General features: G+C 54.2%; 2 protein-coding genes across 4 annotated transcripts; one reads left to right on the forward strand and one right to left on the reverse strand.

The window, feature by feature from the left end:
* Positions 1 to 4,825, forward strand: SLC2A6 (solute carrier family 2 member 6). Of its 2 annotated transcripts, none has more exons than XM_005529222.3 (10): positions 1 to 226; positions 737 to 899; positions 993 to 1,199; positions 1,844 to 1,943; positions 2,467 to 2,678; positions 2,817 to 2,969; positions 3,262 to 3,370; positions 3,614 to 3,787; positions 4,063 to 4,208; positions 4,294 to 4,825. In XM_005529222.3, exons 1-10 carry the CDS (start codon positions 126 to 128, stop codon positions 4,447 to 4,449), a joined length of 1,521 nt encoding a protein of 506 aa, XP_005529279.1. In that variant the 5' UTR covers positions 1 to 125; the 3' UTR covers positions 4,450 to 4,825. The 2 variants fall into 2 exon arrangements, with proteins under 2 accessions (XP_005529279.1, XP_087921916.1); XM_088065790.1 differs by having other exon boundaries at positions 4,364 to 4,825.
* A 161-nt stretch (positions 4,826 to 4,986) lies between these two features.
* On the reverse strand, positions 4,987 to 15,706 carry CACFD1 (calcium channel flower domain containing 1). Of its 2 annotated transcripts, XR_015774385.1 has the most exons (6): positions 15,372 to 15,706; positions 10,789 to 10,861; positions 10,251 to 10,376; positions 10,044 to 10,151; positions 9,104 to 9,638; positions 4,987 to 9,021 (listed from the first exon to the last, which is right to left on the reverse strand). XR_015774385.1 is itself a non-coding variant. In XM_005529223.3 (5 exons), exons 1-5 carry the CDS (start codon positions 15,496 to 15,498, stop codon positions 9,545 to 9,547), a joined length of 528 nt encoding a protein of 175 aa, XP_005529280.3. In that variant the 5' UTR covers positions 15,499 to 15,706; the 3' UTR covers positions 4,987 to 9,544. The 2 variants fall into 2 exon arrangements, 1 of the variants encoding a protein (XP_005529280.3); XM_005529223.3 differs by having other exon boundaries at positions 4,987 to 9,638.
* Positions 15,707 to 15,856: the final 150 nt, after the last annotated feature.

Consider the following 15,856-nt stretch of genomic DNA (forward strand, 5'->3'; position numbering starts at 1 on the left):
TAAGCCCACGAGGCACAGATTTCTCTGATTAGGCAACGCCAGGCAGGCTCTCCCCTTTCAGTTTCGGCATCCCCAGCACCCTCCCGGAGCTCAGCAGCCCCGGCACCCCCGAGCCCCGCAGGGCGATGGAGCGCAGCGACCGCCAGCCCCTGGTGAGGAAAACGAGCTCCTCGTACCGCACCTTCCCCGAGAGCACTGCCAGGAGCCTCGACCACCAGTACCTGAGGTGAGGAGCAGGCTGGGGCCGCAGGGTGGGCAGGGGTTCTGCTGTACCCCGCACCCTGAGAGCAGTGGGCTGGGGGGAGAGCTGTTCCATATTCCTGCCACTCCTGAGCTGCTCTGAGACGGGATCTCATCCTGCCCAAGGCGGCTGGATGAGCCCAGCTAGGTTTATGTGACTCCTATGGGGGCACAAGGTCTTGCTGGGGGGCACGGGGGCTTTGAAAGAACCTTTTCCTTGCTCTGCTGGGATGAACCGGCTGCCTCTGGGTCCGTGGTGCCACCCAGCTCCAGCTTCTGCTTTTCTCGCTTTCTTGAACCCCCTGAAAACTGCCTGGCACAGAGGAAAGCACCAGTGGGAGCAGCTCAGAGAAACCCCACCAGCCTGGGGCTATGCGGAGCCATTCCCCAGGAAAATCTCTCCGTGGGTGTCACCAGAGCCTCGGCAAAGGCTGGGGGAAGCAGGGTTTGGGTTTCTGCTGGCACCCAACACGTCCGTGTCTCTCCGTGGCCTCAGGAGCCTCCACAACAAGAGGCTCTACCTGGCTGTGTTTGCCGCTGTCCTGGGCAACTTCAGCTTCGGCTTCGCCCTGGTTTATCCCTCCCCCGTCATCCCTGCCCTGGAGGCTCATCCCAGCCCTGCGCTGAGGCTGGACCGGCACACGGCTCCCTGGTTCGGGGTAAGGAGAGGGGTTATCCCTGCCGGGGTGGGGACAGAGCCGGGGGGTGCCCGGGGGGTGCCAGGCTCACACAGCCCCTCTGCATGCCCGCAGTCGGTGTTCACGCTGGGAGCGGCGGCGGGCGGGCTCAGCACGATGCTGCTCAACGACTGCCTGGGCCGCAAGCTGAGCATCATGTTCTCGGCTCTGCCCTCGGCGCTGGGATACGCGCTGCTGGCCGGAGCCCAGGACCTCTGGATGCTGCTGCTGGGCCGGGTGCTGACGGGCTATGCCGGGGGAGTGACCTCCGCCTCCATCCCGGTAATGTGCCAGGGGGGAGTGCAGGGCAGGAGGTGCTGCGGATGAGCTGGGGGTTGCGGGGCAGAGGTGCTGCGGTGCTCTAGATGAGCTGGGGATGATGCTGAGCCACCCCGCTGCTCCTCGGAGGCATCAGCAGAGCCCCAGGGCTGTGTCTGGGCGAGTGGAGATGGGGAGGATGCAGCAGGGCAGCAGCCGGGGATGGGGAGGATGTATTCCCTTAGCAGCCCTGGCATGGCCAGCCGGAGTTGAGCCCAGTGGTGCTGGACCTCCTCTCCTGCAGGAAAGACAAGGCAGGTCCTCAGGCCCTGCTCCTCCCAGCAGTTATTTCCTCCCAAACACCATCCTCCTGTTTCACACTGAGGGGAAGGCAGGGTTGAGTAACACCAGGGCACCTCCTCCCAGAAACAGTCACTGGAGCACTTCTCCCACACCGCAGGGAGAGGGAAGTGGTGGTGCTGGCCCGGCTGTCCTCTCCTCTGGCCAGATGCAGCTGAACCCATCAGGTCCCCACCCCGAGAGGGCAATTTCCCAGCAATTTGGGTTTCCTCTGCTCACAGGGTATGACTGTGAGGTGACAGGGGGCACAGGTAGCGGGTGACAAGGAGACGTTGTAGCTCTGTGAAATGTGTGCTGTCCCTGTCCAGGTTTACATCTCGGAGATCTCCCACCCGGGAGTCAGGGGGATGCTGGGTGCCTGTCCCCAGATCATGGCAGTGCTGGGCTCTCTCGTCCTGTACGCGCTGGGCAAGTATCTCCGTGGTGTCCCAGTGTCCAGGGCATGGGGAGGGAGAGTTTAAAATAAACAACCTTCTCAGCAAGGTGAGGGCTTGTTCCCCTCATACTCAGCACCACAGCTGTGCTGAGCAGGCTGGACAGGGTCATTCATGCCCCTCGCCCTGGTGTGTGTGCTCTGAGGGATGAATACATTGCCCATGTGAACCTGTGGCCATCGCTGTGCCCACAGATCCAAGTCCTGATGAAGTTTTGCCAGGGCTGAAGGGATTAACACAATGTTAATCACCTGCTAGCACATGCCCTAGCTGCTGCTGGGTCTTGCTGGATGCTCTCAGATTTGCTGGAATTCCCCCATATCACATTGCTGGAAATGCTGCTGTAATAGGAGAGAATACATTTGAAATATTTTATTTTTATTATTACTGTTTTTCCTGCTGGGTTTATTAAATTAAATCATTGGGGTACCCAGGTGGAGGCAAGGCCAGGTCACCCATTCCTGAGTGTTCTCCCCCTTCCTGTGCTGCTCTGGCAGGGCTGGTCCTGGACTGGCGCTGGCTGGCCATGGCTGGGGAGGTGCCAGTGCTTGCCATGGTTCTCCTGCTCTGCTTCATGCCCAACTCGCCCCGGTTCCTGCTCTCCCAGGGCAAGGAGGAGGAGGCCCTGGGCTCCCTGTGCTGGCTGCGGGGTGAGGACACAGATTATGCCAGGGAGTACGAGCAGATCAAGGACAGCGTGAGGAAGCAGGTGAGGAAGCTCAGCACAGGGAGATGTAACGTGAAAACTGCAAAATCCATCCCCTGGGCAACTCCTGAGCCACCCTCTGGATGCCAGGTGGTTCCCCAAGGTGTTTTCACTTTGTGTTTCTGCCTTTGTCCCCTCCAGAGCCATCGGGTTTCCTGTGCTGAGCTCAAGGACCCCTTCCTTTACAAGCCCATCCTGATTGCAGGGGGAATGAGGTTCCTGCAGCAGCTCTCGGGGGTCACCTGCATCCTTGTCTACCTGCAGCCAATATTCAAGAAAACATCTGTCATCCTGGTGAGCACCTGTCACCCTGGGGTTCAGCTCCTGCTTGGGCTGCCTAGGTCTCCAGCAAGGGTTGCCCAATGCTTCCAGCTCCCTACAGACATAAACCCCTTTTTTAAAGGACCTGCCCTGCAAAAGGCTGAGGGACAGGAGCAGGACAGCCCCACTGTCTCCCTGCTCCTCCTCTGAGCTTCAGGTTCATTATTTCCAGTCTCCTACTGGGAGAATGGCCTTGGCCAAGTCATCAGCAGCTGTAGGAACCTGTCCCTTCCCCCAGCTCAGCTTCCCAACTGGTTTTTTGCAGAAGCCAGAGTACGATGCAGCTCTGGTTGGCCTGGTACGTCTTTCCGCAGTGGCCATCGCTGCTGTGTCGATGGATAAAGCTGGGAGGAAAATTCTCCTCTTTGTATCAGGTATGGCTCTCTCCATTTCCCCACTCTCTTCCCAAGGGAAGCTCCTGTTGAATGATTTTCAGGAGCTCTACAAGGAAGTGTGCAGGAATGGAAACTACAGCCCTACAGGGCTCAGGAAGGGAGGCAGGGAGGTCTCTTTCCCTTGGTGGTGGTTCAGCTCCTCAGCAGGGGCATTCCCAGGAGCTTGGCATGGAGAGGATCACTCACCCATCATTCTCACTGTGCTATTGTCTCTCTCCACAGCTAGTGTCATGTTGGTCTCCAACCTGACCATGGGGCTCTACATCCACTTCATGCCAGCTTCTCACAACGGCACTGTGGCCAACACGACCCTGGTGAGCCCTGCCCACCTCCCTGCTGAGCCAACAAACTACATCACCCTCATCCCCCTCCTGGCAACCATGTTCTTCATCATGGGTAGGTGCAGAGAGCACAGGACTGGCCACCAGCCAGGGGAGGGTGCTTCTCACCCAAGGCAGGGTGATGTGGAGCAAGGAGATTGGGTTTAGAGTTGGAAGGAAGGCAGATGTCCCTGGAAGAGCAAGAAAGGTGTCAGCTGAGGTCACTTTGAGGAATGACATGAATGGGGGAGGGATAATAATTGGTGGGGTTGCAGGGCAGGGTTGCTCAGAGATCTTCTGCACTCCTCAGTGACCTTCAAAGGCTGATCCCCTTCCCCTCCTCCCCTGCAGGTTACGCCATGGGCTGGGGCCCCATCACTTGGCTGCTGATGTCAGAGATCCTCCCTCTCAAAGCCCGTGGGGTAGCCTCGGGTCTCTGTGTGGTTGTGAGCTGGCTGACAGCCTTCACCCTGACCCAGTTCTTCCTCCCAGTCGTGGTGGGTACTGCCTGGGGGTGTCCATCAGCCCCTCCTCAGCCCCTCTCTGCACCAGCTCACAGCTGGTTTCTGCCCCACTTTCCAGAACGCCTTCGGCCTCGAGGTGCCCTTCCTGTTCTTCGCTGTCATCAGTGCTGGGAACATCTTATTCACAGGCTGCTGTGTCCCTGAAACCAAAGGCAGGTCCCTGGAGCAGATCGAGGCCTTTTTCAGGACCAGCCGGAGGTCATTCCTGAGGTAGGAGCTGCCCTTGCCCAGGCTGGAGGGCAAAACAAATGTGTGCTGCTGGAAATGGAGGCTGGAGCTCCCTGTGGGAGAGGAAGGGGCAGCAAGGATTGTCTTGCTCTGGCTGTAGAAGTTGCCAGAAGGAACTTTACCTTCTGTTCCTGTCACCCAACACTGCCTGCTGCTCTCTGCACAACCTGCCAATCCTTGGGATGGGAGCAGGTCACCGGGGCCAGGCTGCAGATAAAGGCATCCTGTAAGAATAACTGTGTGTCTGTGACAGGAAACCACGGTTGTCCTTTGCTCAGCAGCCTGAGAGTCTGAGGGTTTGGCTGGAGCTGAATTTACAGCTGGAGCTGTTCCAGCAAAAGCTCATCATGTAGCTGCAAGAATAAAACAGTTTTGCCTCCAACTGCAAGATATTGCCTTGATTTGCAGAGAAGGGAGGGATGGGAGGGGCAGAGCAGGACTGTGATGAGGGGACCACAGCAGCCTGCAGCTCCCCACAGGAGTCTCAGGCACTCAAGGACCATGAAAGAGGCAGAGCCAGATCTTTTATACAAAAAGCTGCCACATTTTATTGGTCTAAAAACACACATTACACTAGAAGCCTAATGAACAAGACCAAATACAGTTCACAAAAAGCCAGGACAGAAGAACAGACAAACATTCAGCTGTAGTGCAAGTGATTCCCTGTGGGAAAGACACAATGAGTACTGACAACACTTTGTGTTGGGGTGGGTCCTTCCCACCTAGGGTTTGACCCACCCACAAAGAGGGAGGTGGATGTGCCTCCACCTCCATCACTCTGAGATTGCAACTGCATAGTTAGTAGCAAATGAGTCTCACCCCTTTCCTGCGTGTCCTGCAAGATTAAGAACTTTTAATAATTATTTTTTTAGAGCTAACCCAAGGTAAAACACAGCTGCAGGAGGTGGTTATGGCTGTGAGGAAAAAATGGCCTTGCTCAGTCCAATCTGACTCCTCCCAAAAGGGCAGAAGCACAAAGGCTGAGCTGGGACATGATGTACTCGAGCTCCTGAAATGCACTTGGCACCCCAAGGGCTATTCCTGGGACATTCAGCCTGCTGTCACAAGGAAGCAGGAGGTGAAACAGCATGTTTGAGCCAGCCCTCCAGATGTGCCAGCTGCCATTTTGATCTCCTGCAGCAGGAGATGAGAAATCACCTAAGAGAAGATGTGCTTTATCACAGCATTAATTTAAAACAGCCTAGGACTGAGGCAGAGCGGTGGGCCAAAATCAAAAACACAGAAAACATTCAGTATTAAACCTACCCTTTGCTGCTGAGACCATTTTCCAGAAAGATGTTCAGCCCTGGCTGGAACACAACTTTTTCTAAGCATGGCCTGACTACAAGAGGTCTCAAGAGCCTCTGGTTTCCACTGACCTTCTGAAGATCAGGATTTCTGGCATTCTCTTTCTCACATGGCTATGGACCAGCTCTTGATATCTTCACTTCAGTGAAACCCTTCCCTGAAGACAGTGGATGTTTTTTCCTGAGGAAAAAATTACAGAGATGAATTGAGCTTCCCAGGGCTCAGCCTAAGGAGGAAATGCCCCACTAGGAAATGAGGTTGGACTCTTCAGCTCCTGAGAGAACCTCACTGGAGGAGCATTTTTTGAATGACCTCCTTTCTTCAGCACAGCAAGTCCGAGGGCTTTTGCTACGTTTGGAATCTGAGAAATCACAGTGGCCCTTTCCAGAGGTAGAATGGTGTTTTTATTCACTGCACACACAGAGAATCAATGGGTGTTACAAAAGCAGCTCCTGCCCAGAGCAGCGAGCTCTGCTCTGCTCTTCGCGCCCCGTGGGCAGCCCAGGGGACTTGGAGCTGCCACACACGAGTGCCAGAGGTGTGGAAGAGTGGCACAGTGCATAAATGCTGCCCTGGTGACTGGTATGTGACTGGCCACTGCTCCCCAGGGCTCCTTCCACTCTCAGTGCCAACAGCTCGATGTCCTCAGCGCATCACCCGCCCCGAACCCTCACATCATCTCCTTTCCAAGGCCTGGAGAGCAGAACCTCCTCCACAGAGCCCCTGTGGATCAGCCATCCAGCCTGGATGCCCTCAGCAGGGGTTGGGTTGAGCTTGTGAAACCTCCAGAGCAGGGTTTGAACTTCATTTGTCTTTGCACAGCTCCAGGCACCCCGTGGGTGCCTCTAAACACAACAACCACCATGCACTGGCATTTAACTACTGTGATGCTACTACTCTAAAGCTCCTTCCTATCTCCACCAAACAGGCCCACACTGGGGTGAGACCATTCACTGACTGTCACCACAGCTCCTGCAAGCCATGGGTGCTGTCACCAAGCCTGTCTGCAATGACAGCAGCATCTGGCTTGGTTCCAGCTTCACCAGACAGCCAAAATTCCCAAGGGTTCCCACTCCAGACTGGCCCCTGTAGGAGTAACCACCCTTGGAGCACGGATCTGAGACACTTCCAGTTGTGACAGGCACAGACACTTCAAGCACTGTGGCCAAAGGCTCCAGCTCAGCTCTTTCAGGGGAGTCCCTGGGGTATTTTCAGCTCAGGGCTGAGCTTTGCCACCCGCCCGTGGTGGCAGATTGGTGCAGATTTTTCCCATGCCCCAGCCCCAGAGTCAGGCCCTGCTGCCACAAAACACCGTGACAGCTCTGCTGGGACTTCTGCCAGGCTGCCAGGGAGCAGAGTGGACCCTGCCCATGCCAAGGAGCCCCGGAGCAGCCCCAGGGACCGTGGCAGGAGCGACAGATGAGGCCAGCAAGGGTCCCACCAGTTCTGTGCTTCCTCAGAGCACCCTGGAAGTCTCAGCCCTTGAGCTCTGCTTTGCCTTTCACCTCCTGACACTAAAGCTACTGCAGAACTACTCACAGAGCAAAGCTGTCACTACCAGAGACATTGACATGCATCGGTCTGCAACATTCCTCTACTAAACACTACACAAATCCCCACACCCCCTGAAATCCCAGCACGTGCTCAGCCCTGAGGCAGGATTCTGCCCTTGCATCACCCAGAGGTTATTCCCACTGGAGTATCCCACATCCCTCCTGCAGCATCCATCCCTGCAGGCAGCAGGAGGCTGTGGGCCAATGCATTGCAGTCAGCACCAGGGATCAGCCAAGGGCTGGGGGCTCCAAACCAGCACAGCTTTTATGGAAAAAAAAGCTGCCTTTATGGAAAAAAATCCAGGCTGGTGGTGCCTGCTCTGCATCCCAGACAAGGGGTGTTGGAGCAATCCCAGTTCAAAGGCAGGAGGGAAAGGGGCTTTGCATAAAAGGAGTGCCCACATCCAGCTGCAGGGGCCTCTGGAAATCCTGACTGGTGGGAATCCTCACAGCTCCTGAGCTCCAGGAAAGAAGCAGCAGCTCACAGGAGCCAGCAGCTTGAGGAAGGGCAGGGTCTAAGGAGAGTTTTCAGCATGGACAGACCCCCCTGACAGACAGCACTCGGCCTCCAGCAGCATTTCTCAGAGCACAGCACAACCCCTCTGCACCCAAGGATTCAAATGGGGACACAAAGTGCTGCTGGCTGCTCCAATCCAGCACTCACAGCCCAGTTTTCCTCCCTCCTCTCTCCCAGAAGAGGGGGAAAACACAGTTTGTCAAGCTTGTGGCCCAGAACAAGACAAAGGGGTCAAAGGACAACACACATTTTTTTGAAGAGTCTGAGAAACACTCTGAAGGCTAAAATTGGATTTTGCAGCAGACAGGGCTGTCCCTGGGTTCAGAGACCCCTGGTGAAAAGAGGCAGCCCTGTGAAGGACAGGAAACAGAGCACTCCTTTCTCCTACATCCAGAGAAAATGAGTCCCATCAAAATACTTCAATAACTAGAAATAAATTATTCCCCTTTTTCCTAATCAAAACAAAAAGCAACCATATAAAAATAAAATAAAAATCAAATAAATTAAAATCCCCAGGACAAACTGTAATGAGAAGAGGGGGATCTGGAATTAGTGAGCAGTTTTGTACTGCATGGTACAAAGCAAACAGAAAATACAATTTGAAAACCACAGAAAGAGCCTGGAATAGCAAAGTAAAACATCCCAGCTGTCCACACTGAAATGGTGCAGCCTCCTCTCTGTTTGCACAGGGAGGATGTGCCACCTTCCCATACAAAACCAGCTCAGGATTGATGCAAAAAAACACAGTCCCAAAGACAAAGGCTGTACCAGGCAAGAAAAGAGCAGGTCCCTCCACAGAGGGATGCAGGGAGGTGACAGAGCAGAGTTCCAGGCTCACAAGGCAGGAATGCTCTTGTACATCAGTGGCCCTCACACCAGCAAAAAATCCCACTTGGCTCAAGAAACAACATCCTTTTCAGCTGAGGTACAGCAAATATTGTTTCCCTTCCGCCCCAGTAAGAGTAAAGCTTAAGAAAAGTGTCCTTATTAAGACAAAGTAATTAATTCTTATAATTCAAGTAAATTGCAGTAACTGCCTGCAGCTGGATCCAGAGGAAGCAGGGACGATGCTTTGGAGATCCCAGGATCTGCCCAGCTCCCCTGCAGAGATGGATTTTATCTTTAGATGGGATTTTGCTGGAAGTTCTTTCCTGTGCAGTGATGCCTCTACTGCCTGGCCCTATAATTAAAATAGTGGAAGAAGACCAAGGTTAAGCACCAGGAGGTTTTGCAAACACCTAACCCTGGGTCAGGTATTGTACCTGGGAAGGGCAATCCCAGGGAGCGTTCCTAAACATGTGGGACCTGCACTGGCAGGTCCTCTGTCCCTCCTCTCCCATCCAGAGGGCAGTCCCCAAAGGAGCACTCAAAAAAAACCAAAACAAGGCTGGGAAAGCAGCACTCAGAGAGCCAGCACCTCTGCAGTAAAAAGAAAAAAAAATAAAATATATATATATTGAAAACCAGGGGCACTGTGAGCTGTTGGATTGAGGGTTGAGGAGAGAAGGAGCAGTGTGCTGAGGTCTGGCTGCTGGTCTGAGGAGAGGACACAGCCTGCCCCAGCCCCTGAGATTTCCAGCTGCTGCAGCATCCAGGGAAATCGTGGTGTAGCAAGGAGTGAGAGGACAGAAGGAAGGGCAGGGTGGATTTCCACGTCTTCACCATCTCCGTGTCCAGGAGATGCTACCCCAAGCTTGTGTCCTTCAGAGAGCCTGTCCCTCCAGGGTCCCCGTGAGCTTCTCTTCATCCATCTGCTTCTGCTGCTCGTAGATGCGGGCGTAGGAAATGGCATCTCCCCTGTGGAGAGAAGGGACAGCAGGGATATGTTATATATATTGTCCCAGCTGGAGCCTGGCTCTCCGTGTCAAAGGATTCCAGGAGTGAGACCACTCTTGCTGGCCCTCTCCAACCCCCAAAGCTGCTCTCTGCCCCAAAGCTGGGCCCATCCACCCAACAGCTGCAGAAAGAAGAGCGGGACCCTCAGGACAAGCTGCTCTGAACTCCCAAAAGCTCAGAGCTTCAGCAACCCCCAGGACCTTCCCTCCCAGGGCTCTGAGATGAGGGAGGTTTCCTCTGGCCGCACTTACACCTCAGCACGCTTTGTGCAAGAGGAAGGCAAAGCCTTAGCGAGGCAAATGGGGCAAGGGCTGGAGCTCCATCTCCCCCTTCCCTGCCCTCCACGAGCAGCTGGGCCTCTCTTACTTCTTTCCAAGGGCCGACAGACCATAGAGCACCCCGGTGGCGAAAGCGATGGCGTTGCCGAAGAGCGTGGTCAGCGTCAGGCTGAGCATGACAGGGAACACAGCCATCCTGGAAGACAGGAGCAGCCCTCAGCCCCGCTCCCCACAGGATGCAGGGATGTTCCTTCCCCAGCATGTGCCCACAAGCAGCCCCAGGAGCATCCCTCACCCGCAGTAGAAAGCTGCTTTCTGCCAGGCCCGCAGCCTGTCGGCCCTGGCGGACACGGTGTTGGCAAATTCGATGAACTGGCAGCAGAAAGGGGCCTCACACAGGAACAGGACGAAGGCGTTGAGCCTCCAGAGAGAGCAAACAAGAGTTAATCCTGCCTCTGAACCACCCCCAGCAGGGCTCAGCAGTGCCCCCCAGTCCCACAGACAGCAGACACTCCGTGCTCCATGCAGGTGAAGGGAATGGTGAGGCTCCCCCCCACTTCTTGATAATTTCCAAATTTCCAAGCCCTGCTGCCCCAGACTTATTTTGGCCAAGGGTATCTCAGTATTTACCTAAATATGCATAAAGAAATAATACAAACAGAATAAAACTAACACCTCAACCTGCCTGATGGAGCAAGATCTGGCAATTCCCAATGCCTGATGGATGTTTCACTCCCATCCACTGCCCAAGCAGGGCAGCTCTGCCCCACTCAGTGGGGTCTGGTTAACAAAACCTCCCTCCCAGCAGGAAAATGAGAAGAAAGCCTGCTCACATCATCCACACGCCGGCCGCGATGTTCAGGGGGTTGATGGTGACACAGTTCCAGAGACCAGCAAAGGCACAGGCTGGAAAGAAAGAGGCTTTCAGTGACCACCATGACCAACCCTATCTGCCCTTGGCCAGCACCTGTGGGCACTGCAGGGCTGCACAGGATGGTGAGTGGAAAGATCTGGTGGCCCAAAAGGAACCTGGAACGCAGGGAAGAGCTTTCCTCTGGTATTCTTCTGCTCTGAGTGCTGCTCCAGCCATAAATTCTCTTGTGTAGAACATTTGCTTCTACATGGAGTCCAGGATGTTCACCTGGATTTTATGTGCCAAGGAATTACTACTGCTTTGTCCCAAGGTGGATGAGCAGTGCCAGCAGTTCCACCTCTGGGCGAGTTCAGCAAAAACATGACTTGCACACAGGCAAATAATAAATACAGCAGAGGTGAACCCAGCCTCTGCCACTTACTGCTGGTTCTGTGCAGCTCCACCAGAGATGGGCAGAAAAGAGCCAAGTTTGGGTCTCCACTGATACAAAAGGAAGTGAAGAAAGCCCAAAATAACCCCAGTGCTCCTGGCTCTGTGAGTGAGGGAGAGGAACAAGGCAGAAGAGATCATGCTGAGCTGAATCTGCCTCCTTTCAGCCTCATTAAACTTGCAGAGTGTTCCTGGCACCTGATACGGCCCCTTCCCTCTGCCAGTGCCAGGCACCGGGAATTCGAGCCCAGGAGGGAGGGCAGGAGATGCACTCAGTAAACAGCACACTGCAAAACTCCACCTAAAATTAATTCTGTAGCCTTTAAAGGCTTTCTTGGGGATGGTGGAGAGCAGCAGAGTCCCTCTCTGAGGATGAGACCAGCTCCAGATTGAGGATTTTGGGTGTCTGCTAAGGGGATCCCTGAGCAGAGCTGCTGTGAGCAGCCCTGACCTTCAAAAGGCTGGCACATGCTTGCAAGGTTTCTTTTAAGCAGTCGCTGCTGAATCCTCAATGTTCCTTTTAAAATAGTTATCCTTGTTTACCAGGCTGGGAACAAGCAGAATTGCAATGACAGAACAGATTGAAGGTCATCCCACGAGGAAATCACCTCCTGGTCTAAGAAAACACCACAAAACATTCTTTTTTAACACTTCCAGAACTAATTCTACAGGACCTAAAATCTTTTGGAGTCCTGCAAGAACAAGATCAGCTAGCAGAGTGGATATACCAGAGGATGTGCTAGTATCTGTGCTCCAGGGGCACTTCTCATCCTCTCATCCCACAAGGACCGGTGTCAGTGTCCCCACGCTGCAGGGGAAACTGAGGCACGGGGGTAGGATGATCTGTTCATGGTTACACGTGCAAACAGCTGCAGAGGAGCAATGACAAGCAGGATTCCTGGGAGCTGTGGGCAGCATGGAGAGCAGGGCACAAAACAGGGGTTTGTAATTCCCTGTGACCACCAAACCCTTGGGGATGCTGATGGAAGAGGAACTCGGGGGAAGCACCCCTGAGTTTGTGGCATTGGTTTTCCCCCAGGAAAGGACATTCCTGAGAATAATGCTGGCTTTATTAAAGACTTTATTAAAGACTTTATTAAAGACTTCCTGGCACTTTAAAATTAGCAGAGCAGCAAAACCTCTCAGCTATCCCCAAAACACAGGCAGGGCTGGGGCAGGACCCTGCCTTGCTGAGTGGCCTAGCAGAGCACAGAGGTCTGGGCAGTTCCCAGCAGGTCTCCACCACACAACAAACCAAGGAGAGCAGAATGTTCTTTTCCAAGCAAGTTGTTTTGTTTTTTTTCCCCTAATCAAACCAACCAGGCATTGTTTTGCCGGGTTTCTGGTTTGGTTTTGTCCCCAAACACTCCAAAACAGCCCTGCAGCAGTCCTGGCTCAGCAAACACCCTGGTTGCCACAGGGCTAATGACCCAGGAAACAGAGCTGAGCAAGCCCCACGTCAGCAGCAGCATGGAGCAGCAGGAAAGGAGTCAAAGGTTTGGGATCACAGGAGCACTGCCCCCAGAGCTGCTGCCAACAGCCAGACACAGAACGACTCGGTGACCTTGGGTCTCCTTTGCAGAGCTGCTCGTCCCACAGCAGCCTGGTACATCCTTGTCCCTCCCCTGCCAAGCCAGAGATTTCTTTTTAAAATATTTTATTTTCGAACAGAGGCCTCACAACAGGGTTAAAATGCAGATAATGCTCAGTGGCACGTAAGCTATGGGAGACAGAAAGTTCTGCCATTTGTTTAACTGCAGTCCCATCTTGAATCCCTGAGGAAGGATAAATAACTGGGAGCTAAAATGAGGGGGGAAGAACACCTTTCCCTACAAAGGCTCTATTCATTTCCAGCAGCTGGTCACTGTCCTCAACACAAGACTATTTTTGCTCCTAGAGCGTTTTACAAAAGCCACACACTCTCCTCGTCCCATTACAAACAGGAACACAAGGGAGAGAAGGACTTGGCCAAGGTCACCAAGCCAGCACAAGCAGGAGCCAGAAACGGATCCTGAACCTTGTCTGTCTGGTTCTTGCTCCAGCCCTTGGATTTTTCTGGCTGAAGCAAGCTGTGGCTGCAGGTGTTTGCATGTGGCAGATGTTGTCTGCTGGTCTCACCTCCACTAACGAAGTTTCTCTTCCTTTCTGAGGGAATTTTTCCTTCTGTAAGACATAATCCAGCCCTGTAGCAGCATTACAATCCAGTTTCTCACAATCCTTATAAATTAGTTCTGTCCTTTCACAGCGAGCTCTGAGAACAGCAGCAAACCCCATGCTCGTTTATTCATCACCTCTGCTCCAAACCATCCACCTTCAACAAGGTGGTGCTGAACAAGCAGCATTTTGAAGAGGAATGTTGGCAGCACTGGGCACTGGTTGTTTTTTTCCACAATCTCCCTTTTCCCTGTTCGTAAGGAGAGTTTGTGCCTCTTTCCCTGCCTGATAAAGAGACAGTCAGGGCTCCAGAGCCAGCTGTCACTCCCCAAATCTTTGGCAAACCCTGTTAAGAACCTGGCTCTTCTTCCAAAAGCTTCTCCCAGACTCACCCAAAGACATAAAACTCTCATCTTTCCTGTCGCAGAGCCACGAACAAAAGGCTGGGAAAATAATCCAAGTATAATTCAGCTGCTTTGAAACACAAAGACAGAGAGGGGAAAATAAGAAATTTGCACTTTCAAGCCACTCACAAGGTTGGCAAGTGCCACCAGCGTGACCCACCAGCTCCTCACCCTCCATCCACATCACCCTGAGCTCTGCACGGGATAAAACTGCAGGAAAAGCACCAAGGCTTCAGCTACAGCCACAGCCCGTGGGAAAGATGCTGCTGCTCTGAACCCCCACCTGGGACCTGCTCCACAGACACTTCCCAGCTGGTTCTCCTGCCTGCTGGGCGGGCCAGGAGCGCGGGGGCCTCCAGCAGGGCATGGCGAGGCTGGGACGTTCAGCAAGCCCCACCAAATCCTCTCACACCTCCAGAATTCCAGCACCCAGCACAGGAAACAGAGAGAGCAGCACATGTTTTACCAGCCTGGCCAAAAAGGGCTGTCAGGAACCTGCCCAGAGATACCACAGGGTGCAAATGTCGGCTCCAAAACCACCGTGGGGTTGTGCAGCCCAGCCTCAAGGCAAAAGGCAGGCATGGGAAGGGGCATGGGGAGAGGGTGACCAGACACAAACCTCCTGCTGATGGAATAAATCAGGGCTGACTGCACTGGCTGAGAAACCCTCTTGTTTAACTTGAAGTCGTGGACCTGAAGCAGAAGAAATTCTCCATCCTGTGCTCTGCAGGAGATCAGACTACGCGGTCATAACAGTCCCTCCTGCTTTTAAGAGCTATTAATCTCTCCACAAAATGTAGCAAAACAGCACTCCAGGACAGGCTGATTTCTGGCAAAGTTGCTGAGACTCTTTCCCTGGGAAAATTTTTTTTAGCAGCAGGTAATTCTGAGCTCAGCCAACTCACTCTGCATCTGCAGCTCTGTTCTCTGTGTCCTACCAAACCCCTTAAAAACACACAGCACAAAACAAAACCATTCTTCACCTTCAGTAAAACCCACGGGCAGGCCTTCTGCAATCAGCAACAGGAGCAATGGGAAATGTGCTCTGACAGTCAGGATAAGGGGGGGAAAAATAAGTTGCAGGAACATATAAACACCCAAAAGTCAAATAGGATAAACCAAATCCAGTCGTCACTCTTCCAGCCCTGACCTGACCCCCCCTGAGCCTGGTGCTCATAGTAAAACCATCTAATTTGCCTGCCCACAGCCCTCCTTGTGCACCAGGGGCTTAGCTGCTGCTCCCATCACTGCCAGGGGATGCCATTCCCAAGAAGAAACTCTGAGATTTGCAGATTTCCCCCGTGACGTCCCCAGTGCCGGGTGCCAAAGCTCAGCAGGCTTGGTGAGCACACAGCACATCCCTTGTGGGCAGCTGAATTCCTGCCTCTCTCTCCCTTCTGCCCCAAACACGACAAACCGGTGCCCAGAGCCAGCACCAACCCAGCACCCCAAAACCCTCCATGGCACAGCCCCCCTGCACCGTGAGCCCACCGAGGGACCCCGACACGAGCTGTGTCATGCAGGAGGGGGCAGGCAGAGGGAAGGGGATACTCACACATGCCCCCGATGACCCCGGCAATCCTGCAGAGCCACCTGTACCACCAGGTCATGCCCTCGTCGGCGGAGGAGGCCGCTGGCTGGGGGGCTGCAGCTGCCGGGAGCTGCTCATCCTGCGAGCTCATCTCCCCCAGCTCCGGGGGGCTCAGCGCCCTGCTGCCCACCTGAGCCCCCAGGTGTCACCCTGTCCTGCGGCCAGCCCAGGGGACAGCCCCTAAAGCCAGGCCTGGGCCTGTCCCCGTGTCCCCATGCGGGGCCTGGCCCCCCAGGGCTGACAATGGAGGGTGTCTGGCTGCAGAGCGATGCCAGCGGGCCTGGAACTGCTCCACGGCGTTCTCCAGCTGCATTGTGGGTCCCCCCCGGCAGCAGGCAGGGCTTTGCCTTTGATGTCACTCGCATTAAAAGGCTGTGGGCAGAGCTCTGCCCTTCATATTCACCAGCACAGGCACGGCCGGGCGCCACACGCCAGGCACGGGATGCCCC

The sequence above is a fragment of the Pseudopodoces humilis genome, chromosome 22 (assembly GCF_049639895.1).
Source record: "Pseudopodoces humilis isolate 2021_Gansu_Grassland_sample_001 chromosome 22, ASM4963989v1, whole genome shotgun sequence".
Classification (NCBI taxonomy): domain Eukaryota; kingdom Metazoa; phylum Chordata; class Aves; order Passeriformes; family Paridae; genus Pseudopodoces; species Pseudopodoces humilis.